Source organism: Staurois parvus, unplaced genomic scaffold (assembly GCF_062004578.1).
Source record: "Staurois parvus isolate SC_StPar_1 unplaced genomic scaffold, SC_StPar_1.0 ptg000530l, whole genome shotgun sequence".
Classification (NCBI taxonomy): Eukaryota; Metazoa; Chordata; class Amphibia; order Anura; family Ranidae; genus Staurois; species Staurois parvus.
The window spans coordinates 8241756-8258049 of NW_028318326.1; the positions used below are offsets into that span (position 1 = coordinate 8241756).

At 49.9% G+C, this 16294-nt stretch overlaps 1 protein-coding gene across 1 annotated transcript in view; it reads left to right on the plus strand.

The window, feature by feature from the left end:
* Positions 1 to 204: 204 nt before the first annotated feature.
* Positions 205 to 16294, plus strand: part of LOC149451620 (dynein axonemal heavy chain 11-like) — a 590344-nt gene continuing 574254 nt past the window's right edge. Inside the window, exons 1-2 of the mRNA XM_089690376.1 lie at positions 205 to 345; positions 2574 to 2678. Of these exons, the coding sequence (XP_089546502.1) occupies positions 205 to 345; positions 2574 to 2678 (246 nt within the window). The remainder of the gene's footprint in view (positions 346 to 2573; positions 2679 to 16294) is intronic.

Consider the following 16294-nt stretch of genomic DNA (forward strand, 5'->3'; position numbering starts at 1 on the left):
GAACTTTTGCACGATATTCTAATTTTTTGAGCTTCACCTGTATATAAAACGGTTATTCTTGCATGCCCATAGAAAGTCTATAATAAATGTGAATGTTTAACGCTAGAGGTAATCATGTGCATTATTTAATATGTTGTACGTCCACCTTGCAGGTCTGTAACAAATGAAGAAGTGAATCGTGTTTTTGAGAAATACAACAAGTTTATGGAACTTTTAGATTGCCATGATGAGGAAACTTTCAATAGCTGGACACAAGATCTTTGTGATTTGTGTGAATCACACTTAAGTCAGCCAATACTAAAGCGCGATGAAAATGGACTATATGAAACTAACTTTAACTCAAAGGTAATGTTCATATTTGACATTTGCAGAGGAGCAGATTTAGAGTCCATTCACACCAGGCGATGTGTTGCAAAGTACTAGTGTGCAGTGCAGTCCGGGTAGACTAGATCAGCGCTAATGCGCTGATACTGATGCATTGCACTGCTCATTCTACACCGTGTTCCAAATTATTATGCAAATGATATTTTTCTCATTTACCTAAATAATTGATGTAAATAACAGTTAGCATAATATTAAGAATACAATTCAATTTTTATTGAACAAACCTCCTAATGATAACAGTATTTTTTTTAAACATAAAACTCTTACAATGCACTGTTCCAAATTAATATGCACAGTAAGTTTCAAAACACTTTAGGTTGTAAAGAACTGAAACTTCTCATTTGTTGTGTTTGCAGCATATTTACTGAAATCAAAAGCTATTTCAATCAAACTTTTAACAACATTTTAACCTTTAAAACATTTTAACAGGTCATGTTACATTTTAACATAGGACCCCTTATTTGATAGCAGCTCACAAGTCTTGCATCAATTGAACTTGCGAGTTTTTGGACAGTTTCTGCTTGAATTTGTTTGCAAGATGTCAGAATAGCCTCCCAGAGCTGCTGTTCAGATGTAAACTTCCTCCCACCCTCATAGATCTTTTGCTTGAGGATGCTCCAAAGGTTCTCAATAGGATTGAGGTTAGGGGAGGATGGAGGCCACACCATGACTTTCTCTCCTTTTATCCCCATAACAGCCATTGATGCAGAGGTATTCTTTGCAGCATGAGATGGTGCATTGTCATGCATGAAGATGATTTTATTACAGAAAGCATAGTCATCACTGAACAGGACTGTTTGAAAATTAGTCTTCATAAATTTTTCTGCCCAATGCAGCCGTTTCTGCTTGTGAGCATTGGTTATTGGTGGCCGAATAGAAGGTTTATGCACAGTTGCAAGAATCTGGAGGACTCTACACCTTGATGTCTGTGGGACTCCAAATACACCAGCAGCTTCAAATATCTGTTTGCTGCTATGTAATGGTATTTTAGCAGCTGCTCTCTTGATCCGATGCATGGATCTGGCAGAAATCTTCCTCAATGTGCCTTTATCTGCACGAACCCGTCTGTGCTCTGAATCAGCCACAAATCTCTTAATAGCGCGATGATCACGCTTAAGTTTTCGTGAAATATCCAATGTTTTCATACCTCGTCCAAGGCATTGAACTATTTCACTGTTGTAATATATGGGGAGGTGATCTGTAGTCTACCGAGAGCTGGTAACAATGTTAACTGTTAACAATCTACACAGGAGCACTGGAAGTTATCAGCTGTAAGAGTTCTAAGAGAAAAGTTAAATAAACTTTAAAGGCTAACTCCACTTTTTTTAATCAGACTACATGTTACACTCAGATTTAGGTTGTAACATGTAACGTGTAGCACCCCTCTGAAGGAGCCACTGAGTGAATAAGCACTCTGAGACTAAGCTGATGGATGAACTATTGATGTTACCACTTTGACCACACTGACGCACCTCTGTCCAATAAGACAGGCAGCACCGAAGTTAGGATAGTGTTGTTTAGATTCATGCTAAATTAACCACTTGCCCTCCTGGGGATTTACCCTACTTCCTGACCAGGCCATTTTTTGCGTTTTATTTTTACTAGTAGTAATGGCGGTGATCATCGAATTATAGCGGCAGACATTCTGACACTGGGGGGAACTGAGTTGGTGTCTCTGGCACCCCCTACCTGGAAATGCAAAATCACGCATATATACATGATTTTGCGCACAGCTGCCACCCTGTAGCAGTATATTTGCTATGGGGCAACGCTAAAGCAGTTAATGCTAGATTCGTTTTCACTAAGAAATTATTACAAAATGTCATAAAAACAATAATAGAAATCCTTAACTCACATTGTTACTTGTTTCTGTGACCAAAATGTAAAATCATATATTCATTTTCACATTGTATTTAAATTTTTTGCTAACCTAATATTAATCTGAATGTTTTTGAAGCTTGTAAAGTAAATTTGTAATGATCCCTACACATTTACAGTACAGTGATGTTACAATGCTGATGTTATGAAAAGAAAACGTATGCTGTGACCATAGCACTCCTTTAGTATTGTAATGTATCTCCTATATAGCATATACGCTAACATATAAATATTTTATTCTATACTTGAAAAATATCCTAATTGTAGAATTTATCATTTACCTTTAACTATTTTTTTTATGACTACTGTAGCTAGCAGCTATTCTCCGGGAAGTAAAATATCTCCAGTTCCTGAAGTTTTCTAATGTCCCAGAGATGGCAAAAGCTTTGTATGTGAAAAGAAAGACATTTCAAAAGGTAGGTTGATATTATATCACTGCTGAAATGTATTATGATTTTGTATGGAAAATTATAAATATATTGTGAAAATGTAGCATATTTAGTATATTTCTAATATTTTACACATGCACGCTTAATTTCTTAAAGAATATATATTTTGTAATTTTTCTTTTTTTTTTATTTCCAACACTAAAAATTGTCGCACGTTAGTCTGCACTTTCTTGCTTGTGTATTCTTACCTCTGTGCTGCAGTGTTTTTCCTGCCCTGATTCATTTCACATGTGTGGTTTGACTGTGCTCACCTATGGGCTTCACCTGCTATACTGTGAGTTTTATTTCCTTCCATTCCATCGCTTCCTGGCTCGCCTCCTAGTTTGCTTGCCTATATAAGACATGCTCAGTCTAGCCCACATTGCCTGAGCAGCTTCACAGTTCTCTGAGCTCATTGTTACTTGTGTATCCTGTGCCTAACCTACCCATGTACTGACCCCAGCTTTGTTCACTGGCTGTGCTTGTTTGCTACCTGTCCTGACCTTGGCTTTTCTCCTGGATTTTCTTTTGTCTCCTGCTGGTTGTACTTTGCACACCCGAGTGGTCTCAGCATCCTTAGCTGGGAGTACCTGGGGGCCGCGACCTGGTTTCCGCTTGCTGCAAGTCCATCCCTACCATCAGGGGCTCTGGTGAAGAAGTAGGCTGGGGCTTAGACCCTAGGGAACCCCGAGTTGGCGATCTACAAGGGCTCACTACCACAGATGCTTGACAAAAATATTAAGAGTGGCAGAGGCACACAGCTGTTTTCCTAGTATAGAGAAGACTGTCTAGTTTAATCAGTTATATAGGCTTCAAGGATGCAAGCATTGCTCAACTTTCTTATTACAAAGTCCAACATGCTTTGCAAAGCGAGTGTCACAAAACACCCTATAATTTATGTATACAATTAAACATTTATCTGTATCATTAACAAAATATACAAAATTTCTAAACTAAATAAAATAGAAATATTAATTTCTAGACATATTTTATCCAGGTTCGGTTTAATAATGGCACTTCTGTTGAAATGGACTTGGTTGGAGGTCAGCCATAGTGTTGAGAGTGGTGGTAACAGGGGTGGTTGCAGGTGCTGTTGTGAGTGGTGCTTTTGTTCAGAACTTTCAGCTATAACAGATAAAAGTCCTCCAGTCATCAGCAGAGGTAAAATTGGTGGATTGAGCTGCCAGATTAGAGATTATAGTGCCAGAGCAGAAGCTGGAGAGTAGGGAGGTGGTGTGAGCTGATTGGGTGAGAAACTGGAAGGTCATGTCAAATTGAAACACAGTCTCACCTGCTGCAGAAACCGCTCAGGATGTGCATACTGCTGGGTATGGCTGTTATAGATGGTGCTGGTCCTATATTTAAATGTTGATACTCCTGCATATGCATAGTAATAACACAATGTAGTCACAATCCTGCTGCTACTGTGCCTATGTCAGGTATTGGCTCCATTTTGGGTTATCCCAAAGATTCTACATTACCCTTAGAGTGGATGTGGTATTTAGTAACAGTGCTGTGGATCTTCTCTAATCTGCAGCAATATTTGCAGAAATTGACAATCAACACAATAATTTGTGGCTTCTTCATTACACAAAATCTACTGAAGAGGGCCCCAAATAAGTTATTAGCAATTGCAGACTTCCTGTGATGGGAGCTGATTTCTTGTATGTGTGGGGATCACTGAAGGTTAGAGGAAATCACCAACACTGTTGCTAAATGCGAAGTCTAGATCCCATTTTCTATGCATGCTCAGTAGAACCCGGAGACTACAGCACAAGGCATGTGCATTGTGGTGCCCTGCGAGCCCATTGATATCTACCGTACTTGTGCATTGGTGTGTAATTCCAAATGAATGGCACCATGACGCATTGCACAGAGTTCCTTGTGTTATTGTTGCAGATAAACATGCATTATCGCATTGCATATGTCTAAAGGAGGCTTAAAGGCTAACTATAGTTTCAGATAACCTAATCTTAATTGCCTCCCTTCCCATGCTAATTAAATCCCCTTGCACCTACCTTAGATCAGAGTTCACACTATATCAGATGTCCCTTATTCAGCCAAGCCTCCTTGCAGGCTTATAGGTAGACAGCTTTTGTATTAGAGCCTATGAAGAACTAAGGACTTCTGGCACTCTGCACAATGAGATTGCATCTGCCTGTCCTACTTCAACCCTACTACTGCATGCTTGACTCTGAACCTCCCTGCCTCCTAGCACCCCTGACACTGACCCCCAATGCCCCAGATGCTGCACCTTTCTACCAGCTAGCAACCCTGTCACTGCATAATCCATTACATTGCTCTCCCTCCCTGCTTCCCCTTGTCCTCTTTGCAAGGAAAAGTAGAAAGGAGGAAAGGTTGAGCCTAGCATTTCTGGGCTCTATGCCCACTTCATCCATTCTCTGGTATTATCACCTCCTCCCCAGTGCAGCCTCCAGCCTCTGGGGGCACTGTGCACATTGTGTTTCCCCAGGGCGAGGAGGAAAAGGTGCACACTTCTGGGCTGAGAATAAGAGGGAATCTGAACACTAATGGTTCCCGCGATTTTGTTTGCGTGATTGCGACGAATTGTTGAATGGAAAAATCCACCGCAATTGTGGCAAAAACACCCTTTGTCTTCATGTGCCATTGAAGTGAATGGCACCTCCAAACGCGATCGCGCATTTTCACATTGTCACACAGAGTTTTCAAATCGCGAGTGGAATTCTAATTCTTTTAATTTAAATGTTTTGTTTATTTAAAAAATACAACACCCTTATTTATCATCTCTCCCTCCAAAACTATTAAAACTTCTATATTATCATTTTTAACATACAACCTCTATATCAGGCTGAATTAAGAGGAAACATAAACCTCTACTTTTTTCCAGTATTCCTCTTTGACAATGAATATAGGATAGGCATTGGAATGCAGAAAAAAGGACTGTCCCAGCAGCATAAGGTTTAATGGCTGCTCTATCCATATTATCCAGGTCAGGGGACTTTGGTTGATGACTAGAGATGAGCGAAGAAATGAAAAATTCGATTCGACTGATTCGGCGAATTCGTGGACAATATTCGATTCGAGTCGAATAAATTCGCTGTGAATTTAACTTAAAAAAGGGTGTTTCTAGGCTTCAGAGAGACTTAATATTAGTGCAGAACACTGTACCTTTAATTTAAATGCCCTTGGAGTCTGCTGGGGAAGAGAAATAATACTGTCAGTCAGTATGACATGCAGATGAGTGCCGTCGATCTTAGAATCACCGCACACTTCACTCATTTGGGCAGTCACGGGGCCAAAACCAGAGTGTGGAGCCACAGTGTGGCGGTGGAGGCAGCAGCAATGGGAGGCCATACAGCACCCTATGACAAAAATGGAAACCACCAGCAGTGTGAGGAGACCTGAAAGTGGCACATGGCAGAGTGTGGCGATAGAGACAGCAGCAATGGGAGGCCGTACAGGGACCCATGACACACTCTGGACCTGGCAGCAGCATGAGGAGGCGGTACAGGGGCCCATGACAGATTACGGGCCTGGCAGCAGCATGAGGAGTCGGTACAGGGGCCCATGGCAGATTACGGGCCTGGCAGCAGCAATGGGAGGCCGTACAGGGACCCATGACACACTCTGGACCTGGCAGCAGCATGGGGAGGCGGTACAGGGGCCCATGACAGATTACGGGCCTGGCAGCAGCATGAGGAGTCGGTACGGGGGCCCATGACACACTCTGGACCTGGCAGCAGCATGAGGAGGCGGTACAGGGGCGCATGACAGATTACGAGCCTGGCAGCAGCAACTTGGACAGGAGGACGTTCAGCTTCTGCACCGTCGGGTGCGTGCTCGCAAACTGTTGTCTCTTGGAAACGGATTCCAAGAAAGACTGCTGACGGAATCCGTGAAGAGGAGTAGCAGGAGAAGGAGCATCTGAACGAGCGGAATATGCCAACAAGCGACAACAGTGGCCCATGACAGATTACGGGCCTGGCAGCAGCATGAGGAGTCGGTACGGGGGCCCATGGCAGATTACGGGCCTGGCAGCAGCTATGGGAGGCCCGTAATCTGCCAGCACCCTATGACAAAAAATGGAACCCACCAGCAGTGTGAGGAGACCTGAAAGTGGCACATGGCAGAGTGTGGCGATGGAGACAGCAGCAATGGGAGGCCGTACAGGGACCCATGAGAGACTCTGGACCTGGCAGCAGCATGAGGAGGCGGTATAGGGGCCCATGGCAGATTAGGGGCCTGGCAGCAGCTATGGGAGGCCCGTAATCTGCCAGCACCCTATGACAAAAAATGGAACACACCAGCAGTGTGAGGAGACCTGAAAGTGGCACATGGCAGAGTGTGGCGATGGAGGCAGCAGCAATGGGAGGCCGTACAGGGACCCATGAGAGACTCTGGACTTGGCAGCAGCATGAGGAGGCGGTATAGGGGCCCATGGCAGATTAGGGGCCTGGCAGCAGCTATGGGAGGCCCGTAATCTGCCAGCACCCTATGACAAAAAATGGAACACACCAGCAGTGTGAGGAGACCTGAAAGTGGCACATGTTTGGGGCATGATTCATGGCGGATTTAGTCAGTTGTGTCAGGAACTGGTGGTTTGAAATCCAGACTAATCCACGCCTGATTCATTTTCACAAACGTCAGTCTCTCCACACTTTGGGTGGACAGTCGTGTCCTCCGCGGAGTTGCAATACCTCCTGCCGCACTAAACACGCGCTCCGATGCCACGCTACTGGCCGGGCATGACAGCCTTTCAAGGGCAAATTCAGCTAGTTGGGGCCAAAGGTCAAGTTTCGTTGCCCAGTAGTCAAGGGGATTGTCTACCTCGGTTGGCAGGGTGCTGTCCAAGTAGGCCTAAGCCTGTTGTTTGAGGTCCTGCTCCAGGTCCACCTGATGCTGCTGCTGCTGCTGCGGCTGGTTAGTAGTTTCCTCACTGCGCTGGTGAAGAAAGCTACTCATCATCGACTGCAGACTGAGGCAGCCGCTGCTGGTGGAGCTGCCACTGCTCCTACCACCCCACCCCTCCCCTGCTGCCATGGCAGCGGAACACGAGCGCACAGGGCCCACAGTGTCTGAGGATGGACGTTGGCGCAGACAGGCAGAGACCAGCTGACTACATAGGTGTTTTTTATAGTACGTTATTTTGGCCTCCCTCTCAGCAGGTGTGAAAAAGGCCACCATTTTTGAACGGTAGCGAGGGTCCAACAAGGTGGACAGCCAAAAGTCATCCCTCTGTCTGATGGTTATTATTCGGCTGTCGCTACGCAAGCAACCGAGCATGCTATGGGCCATTTGTGCCAAGGAATGCGAGGGACTCCCTGCCTCCATCTCCACAGCATACTGCCACGGTGCGTCTAGGTCCTCTGTCTCCTCTTCCTCCTCCTCTACCAGATGCTCCTGCTCCTCCACTCCTGTCCGCTGAGTGGAAAAACCACCCATTTCACTCAATAATTCCTGAGCACCAATGTCCTCCTCTACCTCCTCCTCTTCTTCCAGTCCTGCCCCCACAGGGGCCATGTGGCGTTGAGATCTGTGCGCCACGTCTACCGCACCCTGACCAGCCATTGTTAACAGCATTTGTTCCAGGACGTGCAACAGAGGAATGACGTCGTTCATCCCATAGTCCTGCCGACTCACGAATAGCGTGGCCTCCTCAAAGGGCCTGAGCAAGCGCAGGTGTCACGCATGAGCTGCCAATGGCTGACATCTAAGTTACACAGGGAGTACCTTTATCTGCTTTTAACATCAGGAAATCTGTGATGGCCTTTTGCTGTTCGTAAAGGCGGTCTAACATATGTAGGGTTGAATTCCACCTTGTTGCAACGTCACAGCATGAGGAGTCGGTATAGGGGCCCATGGCAGATTAGGGGCCTGGCAGCAGTTATGGGAGGCCCATAATCTGCCAGCACCCTATGACAAAAAATGGAACACACCAGCAGTGTGAGGAGACCTGAAAGTGGCACATGGCAGAGTGTGGCGATGGAGACAGCAGCAATGGGAGGCCGTACAGGGACCCATGAGAGACTCTGGACCTGGCAGCAGCATGAGGAGGCGGTATATAGGGGCCTACGGCAGATTAGGGGCCTGGCAGCAGCTATAGGAGGCCCGTAATCTGCCAGCACCCTATGTCAAAAAATTCAACACACCAGCAGTGTGTGAGGAGACCTGAAAGTGGCACATGGCAGAGTGTGGCGATGGAGACAGCAGCAATGGGAGGCCGTACAGGGACCCATGACAGACTCTGGACTTGGCAGCAGCATGAGGAGGCGGTATATAGGGGCTTATGGCAGATTAGGGGCCTGGCAGCAGCTATAGGAGGCCCGTAATCTGCCAGCACCCTATGTCAAAAAATTCAACACACCAGCAGTGTGAGGAGACCTGAAAGTGGCACATGGCAGAGTGTGGCGATGGAGACAGCAGCAATGGGAGGCCGTACAGGGACCCATGACAGACTCTGAACTTGGCAGCAGCATGAGGAGGCGTTATATAGGGGCCCATGGCAGATTAGGGGCCTGGCAGCAGCTATGTGAGGCCCGTAATCTGCCTGCACCCTATGTCAAAAAATTTAACACACCAGCAGTGTGAAGAGACCTGAAAGTGGCACATGGCAGCAGAGTGTGGCGATGGAGACAGCAGCAATGGGAGGCCGTACAGGGACCATGACAGACTCTGGACTTGGCAGCAGCATGAGGAGGCGGTATATAGGGGCCCATGGCAGATTAGGGGCCTGGCAGCAGCTATGTGAGGCCCGTTATCTTGCAGCACCCTATGTCAAAAAATTTAACACACCAGCAGTGTGAAGAGACCTGAAAGTGGCACATGGCAGCAGAGTGTGGCGATGGAGACAGCAGCAATGGGAGGCCGTACAGGGACCCATGAGAGACTCTGGACCTGGCAGCAGCAGGAGGAGGTGGTATATAGGGGCCCATGGCAGATTAGGGGCCTGGCAGCAGCTATGTGAGGCCCGTAATCTGCCTGCACCCTATGTCAAAAAATTTAACACACCAGCAGTGTGAAGAGACCTGAAAGTGGCACATGGCAGCAGAGTGTGGCGATGGAGACAGCAGCAATGGGAGGCCGTACAGGGACCCATGAGAGACTCTGGACCTGGCAGCAGCAGGAGGAGGCGGTATATAGGGGCCCATGGCAGATTAGGGGCCTGGCAGCAGCTATGTGAGGCCCGTAATCTGCCTGCACCCTATGTCAAAAAATTTAACACACCAGCAGTGTGAAGAGACCTGAAAGTGGCACATGGCAGCAGAGTGTGGCGATGGAGACAGCAGCAATGGGAGGCCGTACAGGGACCATGACAGACTCTGGACTTGGCAGCAGCATGAGGAGGCGGTATATAGGGGCCCATGGCAGATTAGGGGCCTGGCAGCAGCTATAGGAGGCCCGTAATCTGCCAGCACCCTATGTCAAAAAATTTAACACACCAGCAGTGTGAAGAGACCTGAAAGTGGCACATGGCAGCAGAGTGTGGCGATGGAGACAGCAGCAATGGGAGGCCGTACAGGGACCATGACAGACTCTGGACTTGGCAGCAGCATGAGGAGGCGGTATATAGGGGCCCATGGCAGATTAGGGGCCTGGCAGCAGCTATGTGAGGCCCGTTATCTTGCAGCACCCTATGTCAAAAAATTTAACACACCAGCAGTGTGAAGAGACCTGAAAGTGGCACATGGCAGCAGAGTGTGGCGATGGAGACAGCAGCAATGGGAGGCCGTACAGGGACCCATGAGAGACTCTGGACCTGGCAGCAGCAGGAGGAGGTGGTATATAGGGGCCCATGGCAGATTAGGGGCCTGGCAGCAGCTATGTGAGGCCCGTAATCTGCCTGCACCCTATGTCAAAAAATTTAACACACCAGCAGTGTGAAGAGACCTGAAAGTGGCACATGGCAGCAGAGTGTGGCGATGGAGACAGCAGCAATGGGAGGCCGTACAGGGACCCATGAGAGACTCTGGACCTGGCAGCAGCAGGAGGAGGCGGTATATAGGGGCCCATGGCAGATTAGGGGCCTGGCAGCAGCTATGTGAGGCCCGTAATCTGCCTGCACCCTATGTCAAAAAATTTAACACACCAGCAGTGTGAAGAGACCTGAAAGTGGCACATGGCAGCAGAGTGTGGCGATGGAGACAGCAGCAATGGGAGGCCGTACAGGGACCCATGAGAGACTCTGGACCTGGCAGCAGCAGGAGGAGGCGGTATATAGGGGCCCATGGCAGATTAGGGGCCTGGCAGCAGCTATGTGAGGCCCGTAATCTGCCTGCACCCTATGTCAAAAAATTTAACACACCAGCAGTGTGAAGAGACCTGAAAGTGGCACATGGCAGCAGAGTGTGGCGATGGAGACAGCAGCAATGGGAGGCCGTACAGGGACCATGACAGACTCTGGACTTGGCAGCAGCATGAGGAGGCGGTATATAGGGGCCCATGGCAGATTAGGGGCCTGGCAGCAGCTATGTGAGGCCCGTTATCTTGCAGCACCCTATGTCAAAAAATTTAACACACCAGCAGTGTGAAGAGACCTGAAAGTGGCACATGGCAGCAGAGTGTGGCGATGGAGACAGCAGCAATGGGAGGCCGTACAGGGACCCATGAGAGACTCTGGACCTGGCAGCAGCAGGAGGAGGCGGTATATAGGGGCCCATGGCAGATTAGGGGCCTGGCAGCAGCTATGTGAGGCCCGTAATCTGCCTGCACCCTATGTCAAAAAATTTAACACACCAGCAGTGTGAAGAGACCTGAAAGTGGCACATGGCAGCAGAGTGTGGCGATGGAGACAGCAGCAATGGGAGGCCGTACAGGGACCATGACAGACTCTGGACTTGGCAGCAGCATGAGGAGGCGGTATATAGGGGCCCATGGCAGATTAGGGGCCTGGCAGCAGCTATGTGAGGCCCGTTATCTTGCAGCACCCTATGTCAAAAAATTTAACACACCAGCAGTGTGAAGAGACCTGAAAGTGGCACATGGCAGCAGAGTGTGGCGATGGAGACAGCAGCAATGGGAGGCCGTACAGGGACCCATGAGAGACTCTGGACCTGGCAGCAGCAGGAGGAGGCGGTATATAGGGGCCCATGGCAGATTAGGGGCCTGGCAGCAGCTATGTGAGGCCCGTAATCTGCCTGCACCCTATGTCAAAAAATTTAACACACCAGCAGTGTGAAGAGACCTGAAAGTGGCACATGGCAGCAGAGTGTGGCGATGGAGACAGCAGCAATGGGAGGCCGTACAGGGACCATGACAGACTCTGGACTTGGCAGCAGCATGAGGAGGCGGTATATAGGGGCCCATGGCAGATTAGGGGCCTGGCAGCAGCTATAGGAGGCCCGTAATCTGCCAGCACCCTATGTCAAAAAATTTAACACACCAGCAGTGTGAAGAGACCTGAAAGTGGCACATGGCAGCAGAGTGTGGCGATGGAGACAGCAGCAATGGGAGGCCGTACAGGGACCATGACAGACTCTGGACTTGGCAGCAGCATGAGGAGGCGGTATATAGGGGCCCATGGCAGATTAGGGGCCTGGCAGCAGCTATGTGAGGCCCGTTATCTTGCAGCACCCTATGTCAAAAAATTTTACACACCAGCAGTGTGAAGAGACCTGAAAGTGGCACATGGCAGCAGAGTGTGGCGATGGAGACAGCAGCAATGGGAGGCCGTACAGGGACCCATGAGAGACTCTGGACCTGGCAGCAGCAGGAGGAGGCGGTATATAGGGGCCCATGGCAGATTAGGGGCCTGGCAGCAGCTATGTGAGGCCCGTAATCTGCCTGCACCCTATGTCAAAAAATTTAACACACCAGCAGTGTGAAGAGACCTGAAAGTGGCACATGGCAGCAGAGTGTGGCGATGGAGACAGCAGCAATGGGAGGCCGTACAGGGACCATGACAGACTCTGGACTTGGCAGCAGCATGAGGAGGCGGTATATAGGGGCCCATGGCAGATTAGGGGCCTGGCAGCAGCTATGTGAGGCCCGTAATCTGCCTGCACCCTATGTCAAAAAATTTAACACACCAGCAGTGTGAAGAGACCTGAAAGTGGCACATGGCAGCAGAGTGTGGCGATGGAGACAGCAGCAATGGGAGGCCGTACAGGGACCATGACAGACTCTGGACTTGGCAGCAGCATGAGGAGGCGGTATATAGGGGCCCATGGCAGATTAGGGGCCTGGCAGCAGCTATGTGAGGCCCGTTATCTTGCAGCACCCTATGTCAAAAAATTTAACACACCAGCAGTGTGAAGAGACCTGAAAGTGGCACATGGCAGCAGAGTGTGGCGATGGAGACAGCAGCAATGGGAGGCCGTACAGGGACCCATGAGAGACTCTGGACCTGGCAGCAGCAGGAGGAGGCGGTATATAGGGGCCCATGGCAGATTAGGGGCCTGGCAGCAGCTATGTGAGGCCCGTAATCTGCCTGCACCCTATGTCAAAAAATTTAACACACCAGCAGTGTGAAGAGACCTGAAAGTGGCACATGGCAGCAGAGTGTGGCGATGGAGACAGCAGCAATGGGAGGCCGTACAGGGACCATGACAGACTCTGGACTTGGCAGCAGCATGAGGAGGCGGTATATAGGGGCCCATGGCAGATTAGGGGCCTGGCAGCAGCTATGTGAGGCCCGTTATCTTGCAGCACCCTATGTCAAAAAATTTAACACACCAGCAGTGTGAAGAGACCTGAAAGTGGCACATGGCAGCAGAGTGTGGCGATGGAGACAGCAGCAATGGGAGGCCGTACAGGGACCCATGAGAGACTCTGGACCTGGCAGCAGCAGGAGGAGGCGGTATATAGGGGCCCATGGCAGATTAGGGGCCTGGCAGCAGCTATGTGAGGCCCGTAATCTGCCTGCACCCTATGTCAAAAAATTTAACACACCAGCAGTGTGAAGAGACCTGAAAGTGGCACATGGCAGCAGAGTGTGGCGATGGAGACAGCAGCAATGGGAGGCCGTACAGGGACCATGACAGACTCTGGACTTGGCAGCAGCATGAGGAGGCGGTATATAGGGGCCCATGGCAGATTAGGGGCCTGGCAGCAGCTATGTGAGGCCCGTTATCTTGCAGCACCCTATGTCAAAAAATTTAACACACCAGCAGTGTGAAGAGACCTGAAAGTGGCACATGGCAGCAGAGTGTGGCGATGGAGACAGCAGCAATGGGAGGCCGTACAGGGACCCATGAGAGACTCTGGACCTGGCAGCAGCAGGAGGAGGCGGTATATAGGGGCCCATGGCAGATTAGGGGCCTGGCAGCAGCTATGTGAGGCCCGTAATCTGCCTGCACCCTATGTCAAAAAATTTAACACACCAGCAGTGTGAAGAGACCTGAAAGTGGCACATGGCAGCAGAGTGTGGCGATGGAGACAGCAGCAATGGGAGGCCGTACAGGGACCCATGAGAGACTCTGGACCTGGCAGCAGCAGGAGGAGGCGGTATATAGGGGCCTATGGCAGATTAGGGGCCTGGCAGCAGCTATAGGAGGCCCGTAATCTGCCAGCACCCTATGTCAAAAAATTCAACACACCAGCAGTGTGAGGAGACCTGAAAGTGGCACATGTTTGAGGCATGATTCATGGCGGATTTAGTCAGTTGTGTCAGGAACTGGTGGTTTGAAATCCAGACTAATCCACGCCTGATTCATTTTCACAAACGTGAGTCTCTCCACACTTTGGGTGGACAGTCGTGTCCTCCGCGGAGTTACAATACCTCCTGCCGCACTAAACACGCGCTCCGATGCCACGCTACTGGCCGGGCATGACAGCCTTTCAAGGGCAAATTCAGCTAGTTGGGGCCAAAGGTCAAGTTTCGTTGCCCAGTAGTCAAGGGGATTGTCTACCTCGGTTGGCAGGGTGCTGTCCAAGTAGGCCCAAGCCTGTTGTTTGAGCTCCTGCTCCAGGTCCACCTGATGCTGCTGCTGCTGCTGCGGCTGGTTAGTAGTTTCCTCACTGCGCTGGTGAAGAAAGCTACTCATCATCGACTGCAGACTGAGGCAGCCGCTGCTGGTGGAGCTGCCACTGCTCCTACCACCCCACCCCTCCCCTGCTGCCATGCCAGCGGAACGCGAGCGCACAGGGCCCACAGTGTCTGAGGATGGACGTTGGCGCACAAAGGCAGAGACCAACTGACTACATAGGTGGTTTTTATAGTACGTAATTTTGGCCTCCCTCTCAGCAGGTGTGAAAAAGGCCACCATTTTGGACCGGTAGCGAGGGTCCAACAAGGTGGACAGCCAAAAGTCATCCCTCTGTCTGATGGTTATTATTCGGCTGTCGCTACGCAAGCAACCGAGCATGCTATGGGCCATTTGTGCCAAGGAATGCGAGGGACTCCCTGCCTCCATCTCCACAGCATACTGCCACGGTGCGTCTGGGTCCTCTGTCTCCTCCTCCTCCTCCTCTACCAGATGCTCCTGCTCCTCCACTCCTGTCCGCTGAGTGGAAAAACCACCCATTTCACTCAATAATTCCTGAGCACAAATGTCCTCCTCTACCTCCTCCTCTTCTTCCTGTCCTGCCCCCACAGGGGTCATGTGGCGTTGAGATCTGTGCGCCACGTCTACCGCACCCTGACCAGCCATTGTTAACAGCATTTGTTCCAGGACGTGCAACAGAGGAATGACGTCGTTCATCCCATAGTCCTGCCGACTCACGAATAGCGTGGCCTCCTCAAAGGGCCTGAGCAAGCGGCAGGTGTCACGCATGAGCTGCCAATGGCTGACATCTAAGTTACACAGGGGAGTACCTTTATCCGCTTGTAACATCAGGAAATCGGTGATGGCCTTTCGCTGCTCGTAAAGGCGGTCTAACATGTGTAGGGTTGAATTCCACCTTGTTGCAACGTCGCAGATCAGGCGATGCTGTGGAATTCCGTTCTGCCGCTGCAGCTCAATGAGGGTGTTCTTTGCGGTGTAGGAATGGCTGAAATGCATGCACAGTTTACGTGACATTTTAAGGATGTCTTGCAGTGGGATGGTGGATTTTAGGAACCGCTTGACAACCAGATTGAACACGTGAGCCATGCATGGCGCATGGCACAACCTTCCTTGACGCAGAGCAGACACCATGTTCTTTCCGTTGTCAGTCAACATGGTTCCGATTTTTAGTTTGCGCGGAGACAGCCATCTGTCGATTTCTCTGTTCATTACACTCAGCAGTTCCTCCCCTGTGTGACTACGTTCGCCAAGGCATACCAGGTGCAGCACAGCGTGACACCGTTGCGCCCTGCACATGTGATATGCCGGTCGGGTAATGGGACTTGGCACGGGGGTGGCGGCTGAGGACACGGCGGAAAAAGAGGTGGTAGAGGCGGACATGCTTGCTGGACCAAGGACGTGCAAACGTGGAGGCAAAAGCGTCGTGACCTGTCCAAGTTGCTGGTGCGGCTGTGCCGGCACCACGTTCACCCAGTGGGCCGTAAATGACATGTACTGTCCCTGACCGTAGTTACAGCTCCACACGTCGGCGCTGCCGTGCACTTTGGCAGAGACCGACATGCTCAAAGACTGGCCCACCATCTCTTCTACATGTGAATGCAGGGCTGGCACTGCCTTTTGGGCAAAGAAATGACGGCTTGGCACTCTCCACCGCGGCGCGGCACAAGCCATCATTTCTCG